The sequence below is a fragment of the Lycium ferocissimum genome, chromosome 8 (assembly GCF_029784015.1).
Source record: "Lycium ferocissimum isolate CSIRO_LF1 chromosome 8, AGI_CSIRO_Lferr_CH_V1, whole genome shotgun sequence".
Taxonomy (NCBI): Eukaryota; Viridiplantae; Streptophyta; class Magnoliopsida; order Solanales; family Solanaceae; genus Lycium; species Lycium ferocissimum.
In genome coordinates this window covers 11,167,565-11,179,150 of record NC_081349.1, presented here as the reverse complement: position 1 = coordinate 11,179,150, position 11,586 = coordinate 11,167,565, and the positions used below count along the sequence as shown (strand labels likewise).

Genomic DNA, 11,586 nt, shown 5'->3' with positions numbered 1-11,586 from the left:
TATTACAATGTAATATTTTTCTTGTCTTGAATATTTCAGACACTAAATTTTCAATCACTCTGTGTCAGTCTACGAGTGACTCCTTTTTTTTTTTTTAGATTTTTTTACTTACATAGGGGAAGGGAAAATGGGAAAGGAGATTACAACTTGGGGATTCGAACCCTCACCAACAAGATGAAAATTCAAATAGCCAACCAATTGAGCTGCTAGCTAGATTGGCATGACTCATGTTATACACTTCGCAAGATAACTGATTGGCGTCTCAATTCAATGGATATTATATATGAAAATAAATATATAAAATGTGTAAAAAAAAAATATCCATAAACTTAAGAGTGTGTAAAAGGAAAATCTGTGCAAATTGAGCAAGTATTATGCCAAAAAATGGATACTCTATACATTCAATCATTCATGGTAGGATTTTCAATCTCGTCATTCTTTTTCAAATATAAATAGAATTAGTCTCATTTTTCTAATTTGAGACAAATAACCATTTTTTCCTTGTTTGTACTCCCTTTGTCCCGTATTAGTTGTCATGTTTTGCTTCTCGAGAGTTGAACTATATGAGCTTTGATCAACATTTTAAAATGTATTTTTTTTTTTGTCAAATTGACATTTGAACAAGGGCGGAGCTAGCCTTTGCCTAACTCAATAATTTTGCATTAAATTTTGCATTTGTCTTAAGAATTCTATTCAATATGTACAATTATTCATTTAGAACCTAATAACTTAAGAGCTAGAATTTAAAATCAATAAACTTCAAATCTTGATGCCGTCTCTGCATGAGAAAAGTTTTAGCTTGTAGTATGTAGAACTTTTCCCCCGTTGAGTTGATCTAATCCAATTTAAGATGGATAATTAGTGAAATTGATTATCGAAAAATGTGACAGACAAATTTGAGACGGAGGGAGTATTTAAGATGCTTTTGCCTTCATTTTACCCTTGTCCCAAAGTCTGTTAGTTTGAGAAACCTAAGGCAATCAATCTTCTCAACTCCTAACAGTAACAAACAACAACTGGCACTTTCAGCTCTTGATCCATACGACATCGTTAGGTCAACGGAAACAGAAAGTAACACTCAAAGCAATACAAAAATGCAATCCTTCACGTGATTTGCACATCACCAAAATCCAAGATCCACACTTCTTCAACTCTAATCATATCATATTCAAGAAACCCAAGAAAAATCCCCCCTTCTTCAATTTGGTAAATATATTTATTATTCATCTTTTTAACACCATGATTCATATATCATTTCCCTAGGTTTCTTATCATTTTCTTTGTCTTACATCATAATTCTTGTTCTCCAATTGGAACATTTGGGATTTTTTTCCCTACTGTTACCAAGAAAGAATAAACTTTTCACCTTTTCAGAGATATACTTATTTGGGTACCATTAAAGATTGATTCTTTTTCAGTCTTTTTGACTTGTTTAGAAATATATTGATATGGGTGTCAAGAAAGATTGGTTCTTTTTCATTCTTTGTTACTTCTTTAGAAATATATAGATATGGGTGTCAAGAAAGATTGATTTTTTTGTGTTTTTTTCAGAGACCCTTTTTGTTTCTTGAAAGGAAAATAGAAAGCTGGATTTGGGAGATTGGGGCATGCAATGTCAGAAAAATTGAAAGCTGATGAAAATGATGAGCTTAATGCTGCTTCTGTTACTGTAGAACCAGCTGCTCTTAATCAGGTTCTTATATGGTGGAAATTTGCCTATCTAAATTTTGTATCTTGATGCTTTATGTGTCGGTGATTTAAATGTGTCCTTTTCTTTACTTTGCTTTAGTATTTGTTATGTACAGTTGTTCATGTACTTAAAATAGCTTCCTAAAACTTATCCTGCTATTACAATTTTGCAAGGGGTCGTTTGATAGGGTGTATAAGAATAGTACTATATAGGGTGTATTAGTAATGCTGGGATTAGTTATGCTGGCATTTTTTTTATCTACTGTTTGGTTTGTTGTATTAAATAACATTCATCCTAAATAGTACTTACTGAATAGTGCGTTAGAATAGAAATAGTATTGGTATTGTTAATGCCATGGTTTATTATGTATAAGAATAGTACTGAATATGTGTCTAAGTAGTACTGGTATTAGTTGTACTGGACATAAATTTGCAACCAAACATTGTACTAAAATTTTATACCAGAATTATTTTACGTAATACACCCTACCAAACGACCCCTTGCTTGCCTGGGATTTGTGTCTTAAGAAAAATCTTGTTTGGTTCTTCTGTATTTAAAACCTTGACTGTGGTCTTATCATTTTCATGTTTGTTCCAATTACTTTTTGGTAACTTGATAGCTCATATATTAGTCTTGTAAATAAATATCTTTAGAGTTTGTTTCCTGGGCAAAATCTTTGCAGGCCGATGCTACGGATCTAAATGGTACAAAAGATATGAAAATGGCAGAAGATGCGGGAAGGGAGGACATGTTTGTTGATTGCCCTGATGTCATAGAAAGTCCTGAAACTCCGCGGTATGTAGAGGAGAGCAATGATGCACAGGATAGTGAACTGGAAAGATTGAGCAATGGAGCGCATGATCCCGACTTGAAAGCTGAGGTAGAACAATTGCGCAAAATGCTAAATGAAAGTGTTGCTGAAAAAGATCGGATTGCTCGAGAAGCTGAGGTTCGTTTTGTTTAAGGTAGTTTCCCATGAATACTGCTATATTCAATGATATTTATTTACTGAACTCAGGCTTTATGTGCAGAATCAGGCTGAGAGCAGAATCAGAGAACTTAATGATATGATACATATGAAGAATCAAGAAATTGATGCCCTCAATTCAAAGGTTTCCGAGTTTTCAATGGCACGAGATGCTGCTCTTTCTCATTTAAATTCAGAACAAGAAAATTCTGCTCGCTTGTCTGAGATTCAACTTGAGAAGGAGCATCATATGACAGAGATTGCTAATGAGATCTTAGCTTCTCTCTCTTCAGCTGTTCCTCAAGAAGAATTGTCTGATGAGTCAGTTACAGGAAAAATGTTTCATGTCAAGAATAGGATCTCATTCTTAGTTGAGAAGTATAATGTTTTCTTTTCTGAAGTTGACCAACTTAAATGGCGCTTAACTGAAGTTGCACCAGACCACAATATGCAGGATGAAATGGGGGTGTTGGTTGCTGCAGGTGATGCGTTGGCTGAATTTAGAACAAGAGAAGTGAATCTGAACCAACATCTGAGCTTTTTAAGTGATGAAAATGGAAAACTTTCTGAGGAACTTAATAAGCATAAATTCATGGTTGAGAATGCGAGTGCTGAAATCACAAAGCTGAATGCTGAAATTGAACAGGAGAGAACAAGGTATGCTAATACAAAAGAGAAGCTTAGCTTGGCTGTGACAAAAGGAAAGGCGTTAGTTCAGCAGCGTGATGCTTTGAAGCAGTCACTGTCTGAGAAAACTAGTGAACTGGAGAGGTATCGAATTGAGTTGCAAGAAAAGTCAAATAGTCTTCAGGCTGCTGAAGAAACCAAGGATTTACTGGGGAGAAGCGAAAATTTAGCTGCCTCACTGCAGGAAGCTCTCATTCAAAAGGAGATGATACTTCAGAAATGTGAAGAAATATTGTCCAAGGCCACTGGAAGTGAGCAATTTCAGTCAAGGGATACAATTCAGAAAGCCGAGTGGCTTGCAGATGAGATGAATGCATTGAATGAGACATCTTTGCAACTCCAAAGAGTGACAGATTCCTTATCATCATTTGATTTCCCCCAGTCCGTACAATCAAATGGACCTGATGCACAGGTTGCTTGGCTCCTGGAATCATTTTATCTGGCTAAAGGAGAAGTAACAAAATTACATGAGCAGATGGTAGCAGCAAAAGAGGCCACAAATAATGAGATTGGTCAGCTTACTGCTTCTCTTGTGGTAGAAGCACAGGATAAAAGCTATCTTCAAGAGGAATTGGAGGATTTAAATCATAAATATGCAGTGCTTGCCCAGAAAGAGCATGAGGCTTCAATGGATAAGGATAGGATCATCAGTATGCTGCTAGAGGCTTCTAAGATCAACACACATGATCAAGAATTGGTGTATCAAAGCCAATCTGACATGACTGTACTCATTAACAGATGTGTAGAAAATATAAAAGAAGAAAGTAGTGCCTCTCTTGAATCCTATAAGCATCAATTCGAGTCCTTTGAGCAGATCCAGAGTAATTTGTACATTAGGGATCTGGAATTGAGGCTATATGGTCAAATACTTACAGAAGAGGTGTCTGATAAAGCAGAGTTGAATAGATTGTCAAACCATTCAGTCAAGGTTACTGAGGAACTTTCTGCTTTAAAGGAAGAAAAGGAATCTCTGGAGAAGAATCTCGAACAATATGAGGATAAAGTTTCCTTACTTAGGGAAAAGTTGTCTATGGCAGTTAAAAAAGGGAAGGGGCTTGTTCAAGAACGAGAAAAGTTGAAAGGAGCATTGGATGAGAAGAATGCTGAAATAGAGAAGCTGCAGTCAGATTTGCATTTGCAAGAATCTCTATCTAATGACAACAGGTTGCAGATTGATAAGCTCTTGGCTGAGATGGACCGTATCCCTCAACTAGAGGCTGATCTTGTTGCTATGAAGGATCAAAGGGATCAACTAGAGCAGTTCTTAGTAGAAAGGAATAACATGCTTCAAAAGGTTATCGAGTCACTTGATGGTATTGTTCTTCCAGCTGATTTGAGTTTTCAAGATCCCATAAAAAAGGTCAAATGGCTTTCACGATACTTAAGTGAAAGCCAAACTGCAAAGATAGAGGCAGAGCAGGAGTCGGAAAGAGTAAAAGATGAAGCAAGTTCTTTAGCCAACAAATTGTTGGAGGTCCAGGAATCCATTAAATCCCTAGAAGATGCATTATCTGCCGCACAAAACAACATCTCACAACTCTTGGAGGACAAAAATGAGCTAGAAGCTGCTAAGGCATTAGTTGAAAAAGAATTAGAGAAGGCAGTGGAAGAAGCTTCTGCTAAAAGTGTTGAGTTTGCAAATGTGTTCGCAGATAGAAAATCCATTGAGGATGCTTTGTCTCTGGCGGAGAAGAATGTTTTAGTACTAAAGAATGAGAAAGAAGAAGCTTTACTTGGTAAAGATGCTGCTGAGTCTGAGCTACAGAAAATCAAGGAGGAATTCTCTTTCCATGCGAACAAACTAAAGATGGCAGATGAAACTAAACAATCCCTTGAGGACGCACTAGTTCAGGCAGAAAAAAACATTTCTCTGCTTACTGAGGAAAATAACAGGGTACAAGTTGGTAGAGCTGATTTAGAGAACGAGATAAACAAGCTCAAAGGGGAAGCTGATTTCCAGAACAGTAAGCTAAGTGCTGCTTCCATGACTATAAAGTCACTAGAAGATGCTTTGCTGAGTTCAGAAAACAAAATTTCTGATCTTGTTAATGAAAAGAAGAACGCAGAAGAGGAAATTGTAGTTCTGACTTCCAAGTTAGACGCCTGCAGGCAAGAGTTGGCTGGATCACAGGGCAGCACAGAAACTAAACAATCCCTTGAGGACGCACTAGTTCAGGCAGAAAAAAACATATCTCTGCTTACTGAGGAAAATAACAGGGTACAAGTTGGTAGAGCTGATTTAGAGAACGAGATAAACAAGCTCAAAGGGGAAGCTGATTCCCAGAACGGTAAACTAAGTGATGCTTCCATGACTATAAAGTCACTAGAAGATGCTTTGCTGAATTCAGAAAACCAAATTTCCAGTCTTGTTAATCAAAAGAAGAACTCAGAAGAGGAAATTGTAGTTCTGACTTCTAAGTTAGATGCCTGCATGCAAGAGTTGGCTGGATCACAGGGCAGCGTAGAAACTAAAGTTCTAGAGCTCTCTACTCATCTTAGCCGCCTTCAGTTCCATCTGAGAGATGATGCTGTGTTTTCCTCTCTCCGAAAAACTTTTGAGGAAAAGTTTGAGAGCCTAAAAGACATGGATCTTATTCTCAAAGAAATCCGGGATTCTTTTTCTAAAATAGAGACTGAAGTGCTGCCAGATTCTCCTACTAAGGTAATCATGTGATAGCCTCATAGAACCTTATTCTTCCTCCTCTTTTTTTTTTACCTTGTTCTTGCTTTTCTCTTTGAGTAGTTTTCCACCTCCCTGCCAGAACCTTACTGCTTGAAAGTTTATTTGCATGGCTAGCTGCTTGGCTTTTTTCCTTATTGATTATGGTGTGGTTTCTTTTGTGAGAAAAATAACCCACCTGAAATATCTCTGAAGTCTGAAGCAGTTGAAATGATGGTTCATTCATAGTACATCTCTTAAATTGTAAATTATCAATACACACACACACACACCTACACCTGAAATTGTTGGTCGTATTAATTCCATCTTTTTACTTGTTCCATTTGCTGTTGCATTGCCTGATTTCTTTTTTCGTTTATTAATGAACAACTTGCTGGCGAATTGTAGGTCATTTTGATCTTATCTGCTTGTAATCTTACATGCACTTCTCCCTTCTTGCTCGTTCTGTCATTAGAATGGTTTTTTTTTTTTTTTTTTTTTTTTTTTTTTTTTTTGAATTTTGCAGTTGACAAGCAATAGGTATTTAAGTTGACATATTTATAGGAAAACTTGTGCCTGTATGGATGTACTTATCTTACATATACGTGTAATATGATCAGGTGATCTGCACGTTCTCGATGTGTTTTTCTCTTACCAATCTGTTGTGTTCTTTTTGTAGGATGACTCATCTTTCTCAATTCCTTCAGTATATGTTGTTAATGATGCTCTAAATGAGGAATTTACCAACGGTGAACCAAATGCAACTGATGGTGACAATGTCACATTGCATCTAGGGAAAATTGTGGATGGATTCCAATTGAGAAACAAGATTCTTGCTGAGAACATTGGAAGTTATTCTGCATTGATGGATGATTTGATCAAAGATATACTTAAAAAGCTAGAGTTGACAAAAAGCAAAGCTCTACCCTTGATTGAACTGACAGAATCTCTTAAGCAAAAGGTGAAAGATGCAGAAGTTGGTAGTCTAGCGCAGGAAAATACTATACAATTGTTGGAAACGGATCTTAAAGTTCTACTCTCTGCTTTTAACGATGCAACTGATGAACTGGCTTTAACTCAAAATAGATTATCTGAACTTGGCTCCAACTTTGACCTGGTAAAGTTGAAGGAACCCTCGCACGCACAATTAGGAAAGTTTGGTGAAGATGCTGATCGCTTAGCGCTTGAAAGCACCGAGTCTGCAAGGACTGCTGAGAAGCTGCTATTGGCGGCTAGACAGAGTCACCATCTTTCTGAACAATTCAAACCTGTGATGGATGTGATGGTTGGTACAATTAAAGATTTGCAGGTTAAATTGGAAGAAAGCAATAGTACCTGTGTGAAAGTCTTGGAAGAAAAGGAGTTTCACCAAGAGAAGATCTCCCATCTGGAGACTAATCTAGAAGCTTTGAATGATCTTTGCAGTGAGATGAGGCTTAAATTGGAGGATTATCAGACAAAAGAGGATAATATCAAGGAGAAAGAAGCTGAACTTTTGTCTCTCAATGCTCAAGCTTCACGGAATTTTCAAGGTACACATTGTGTTTACTAATTTTTTACTTCCCCCCTCCCCCCTCCTTATTTTATGAAAATGTTGGCTGTGGCTATAGTAGTTTTCTCATGGCCTGTTTTGATACTATTCTTTCAGAGGCTGAAGACTTAACCCTCTCAGCATTTCATATGAAATCTCTTTTTGATAAACTAAATGGGATTGAAACACTCATGGAGCATGATGTGGGAGATGCAGAGGTCTATGATTCACCTGATGTCAGAAAGCTCTTTTATGTAGTTGATACTTTCCCAAAATTGCAGCTCCAGTTGAGCTCACTGTCTCTTGAGAAAAAAGAATTACAATCAAGCCTTGAGAAACAGGCGCTGCGAATTGAGCATTTGAAGGAGGAAGTTGAAGAGTACACTACAGATGCGGAAGACTACGAAAAGATGAAGAATGAGTTGTTAGAATTCACAATTGGTTTGGAAAATATTATACGGAAGTTGGGGAGCAATAATTTGGTCGGTCTCCGGAAAGAGACTCTGATGACAGGGTTGTTACCAGTGCTTGAAAAGCTAATTGTTGCCAAAGTCTTGGAATCTGAAAATTTGAAAACAAAAACAGAGGAACTGCTTGCTGACTTGCATGGTACCCAAAAGGTTGTTGAGGACTTGTCAAGTAAGGTTAAGTCACTAGAAAATTCTAATCAAGCTAAGGTTACACCACTTGAGATCAACCAAGAAAGAGGCATCTTGGAAGCAGCTTCCTTGCCTTCTCAGTCAGAGATATCTGAAGTTCAGGATGTGGTAATTTTATCCCAATACATTGCATCCCTTTTTCAGTAGAAGTCATTACATTGCCTTCTTTCAATATTTTTCATGTCCATTGCTGATCAGTTAAGGGTTATTCCTTAGTAATGTCATCTTTTAGTTGGCTTGCCCTTTTATTTTTTTCCTCTAAGGATACATCTGCTCAAGTAAACCTCAAGTGGCCGAGAATAAAGGTGTTTTGAAAAATTGATTCTTTTTTTTTTTTTTTTTGAAACATGTTTTGAAAAATTGATTAGAAAATGATATTTTGACAAATGAACAATAATTAAGCAATGCTTTTATTTCTTTATTCATTAAGTTAGAAAACCTATAAAAAAATGGTTCCTATTGGTAAAATTGAATGGATACAGTAAGGTATTGGTGATATATAATGTAATGCAAGATAAATTAGGAAATGCATAAAAAGGAAATAATGTGATTTACTTAGGCCTTTAATAACACTGCATTTTACTAATACTCGATAATCCGTGAATAGCGTCACGCTGTTCTGGAAATGATTCTATATTTATTTGGAGCCTTCTCTATTGCAATTTAAAAGTATGAAAAATTACTACTTAATAAGACTTACTAATACTCTCTAATTAAATATCTAAAAACCTAACCAAGGTTTCTTAATGTACATTGATGGAAGATATAAAGAACCTTTGAACAACTGATGCTTGTGTTAGAGCTGACTGCCTATATTACACCCCCTTGGTGTCGGCCTTCACCGGACCATACGTGAACATGGATGCTTCGTGCACCGGACTGCCTTCTTTTAGTGTTCTGACTAAATTTGTTCCTATAAACTGGGAAGAAAATGTGTGTGCAAAGCAGTCTAACCTGCTACATTCTTCTTGTTGCAGGTACCGGTTAGTAAGAATTTAGCTTCTTCTTCAGTTACGTCAGCTGCTCATGTCCGAACTTTGCGGAAGGGATCTACAGATCAACTTGCAATAAATATAGATTCTGAATCTGAACGGTTGATAGATGACAAGGAAGCTGACCAAGAAAAAGGTATAGATACAAATTTTTGAAAATTCCGTAAGAAAAATTTAATGTTTAGCGAACTTAAAAATCCTCTTCTGTCGTGCAGGTCATGCATTCAAGTCTCTCAATACATCAGGTCTTATTCCAGGGCAAGGGAAGATGATTGCGGACAGAATTGATGGAGTTTGGTAATATCTTAGAGCTTACTCTAGCCAGCTTCTCATTGACCTTTTGGATGAAATTACAAATTTGTCTGCATTTCTTAAAGTCTAGGAATAACATTTTGCGATCAAAATATAGAGCTATTAGATTCAGGTCAAGAATTATTGATTCTTGCAACAATGGAAATAGTGATACTATCTTTCTAGGTTCCCATTCCTCGTACCATGATTTTCAATGCCATTTCCAAGTGTAACAATCTCTACCATTTGTTACTGACATGGTTTTTTGGAGAGTGGTGTAGGGAGGGGTTTTTGACCAAGATTTATATGTCTCTAAAAAATGTAGAGAATTTCTTGCAACATGGTCACTGAGGATTCATATTGCCAACCCCAACTTACTAGTTGTGCCCAGTTCTTTTTTACGATACTGGTGCCTACTTGATGTTTGTCAATCTAACACTTGATTTCCAATTTTATTCAGGGTATCTTCGAGTCGAGCTTTGATGAGTCATCCAAGGGGCAGGCTAGGTCTTATTGCTTATTGTTTGTTGCTGCATATTTGGTTATTGGGCACCATTTTGTAATGATCTTGATAATTGATCTACCAAGATCTCTTTAGAAATTCTTTTGCAGTTGTACATTACATATTTTGTCATTTTTTTTCTCTTCTTTTTTTGACCTGGCTATGTGCCTATTTGTAAATGTTTATAAGGTCTCAGCAAGTTTGATTCTCTGCAATCACATTTTTAGGGATTCAGAGAATGCATTGTGGAGAATTGTGGATAGTTGTTCCATTAGCCAATAGCTGTACTAGAGTTGAATGCAAAAATCTGCTTAGGCTAGGTTTTACTTTTATATACTGTCCAGTACAATGCAATAAACAAATGTTCTGAAGCTTTACTCCTCCCACCAGTTGCAAGTTCCAATTTTATGTGATGCTTTTTATTGTGTGACTTGACACAAGGATCGAACTTATTTCACAATTTTTTACGATGTTTTCTCAGTCAAACTTACTTTCAAACCAACAACAACAACAACATATCCAAAATAAATCACAATATGAGGTTTGGGAGGGTAAAATGTACGCAAACGTTACCCCATCTCGGAAGATAGAGAGGTCAAGCATGAAAGACTCTCGGCTCAAGAGAAAACATGACGAGAAAGGTCAGATAAGTACAAACAAGCAAAGCAATACGAATATGAAAGTAACGAAAGCGAAAAAGCCATGATAAAGCAGTCTAAGAAAAAAAAAGCAGTAGTTACCATAGATAAATACGATAATTGTGGTACAAGGAACAACACGTAGTTGCACGAATCAAAGGAAAAAAAAAATGAAGATCAAAACTGCGACTACTAGTACGACGGTATACGTGGGGCCTCCGTCTCTCTCCTCTACCTCTTCTGAAACCGTCTATAGCCAACCTCTCACACCTCCGCACTGGGGCCTCTGTGTCTCTCCTCTTCACATGCCCAAACCATCTCAGCTGCGCTTCCCGCATCTTTTCCTCCACCGATGCCACTCCCACCTTGTTTCGGATATCTTCATTCCTAATCCATCTCGACCGGTGTGCCACACATCCATCGCAACATTCTCATTTCCGCAACTTTCATCTTCCGACGCGAGTTTTATCGCCCAAAGACTACGCCCCGTACAACAAAGTCTCTCACTCCACTTTGTAGAACTTGCCTTTAAGCTCCTGGCACCTTTCTATTGTCACACCCCAATTTCTATTAAAGTGTGATGGCACCCGACCCTTATTTAGGCCAAGCGAACCCGCCCACTAACCTAATACTCATAATCTCGCTGGCTTTCAAATCATGACATAAATATATATAACGAAAAATTTATCGAAGAACAATATGCTTTTTTTTTTGTCCTTCTCAAATCAAATAAAATCTTGCAACATATGAAACTTATGACACAACGCATAATAATACATCGGCTTACATAGCCATTTACAAAACCGACATCTAATACCCACGACAACGCAAAAGTCTCTAACATAGAACATGTAACCCTATCATAATGCTCGACTCGGCATAGAAAATGGAGTCGCGATCCGCCGGAACATCTTCTCGCTAATATCTTCAACTCATCCGGGTGTACCGCGGCACGAAACGCGGCCCGAAG

The 11,586-nt window shown here is 37.2% G+C and overlaps 1 protein-coding gene across 2 annotated transcripts; it reads left to right on the top strand.

Annotated features, from left to right (window-relative positions):
- Nucleotides 1-988: 988 nt before the first annotated feature.
- LOC132067225 (trans-Golgi network-localized SYP41-interacting protein 1) lies at nucleotides 989-10,386 on the top strand. 2 transcript variants are annotated; one of them, XM_059460382.1, is made up of 9 exons: nucleotides 989-1,206; nucleotides 1,552-1,693; nucleotides 2,373-2,639; nucleotides 2,722-6,006; nucleotides 6,683-7,535; nucleotides 7,652-8,301; nucleotides 9,171-9,321; nucleotides 9,401-9,482; nucleotides 9,937-10,386. In XM_059460382.1, the coding sequence occupies exons 2-9, from the start codon at nucleotides 1,613-1,615 to the stop codon at nucleotides 10,037-10,039; spliced, it is 5,472 nt and encodes a 1,823-aa protein (XP_059316365.1). In that variant the 5' UTR covers nucleotides 989-1,206; nucleotides 1,552-1,612; the 3' UTR covers nucleotides 10,040-10,386. The 2 variants fall into 2 exon arrangements, with proteins under 2 accessions (XP_059316365.1, XP_059316366.1); XM_059460383.1 differs by lacking the exon at nucleotides 989-1,206 and adding an exon at nucleotides 1,235-1,390.
- The last annotated feature ends 1,200 nt before the right edge of the window (nucleotides 10,387-11,586 follow it).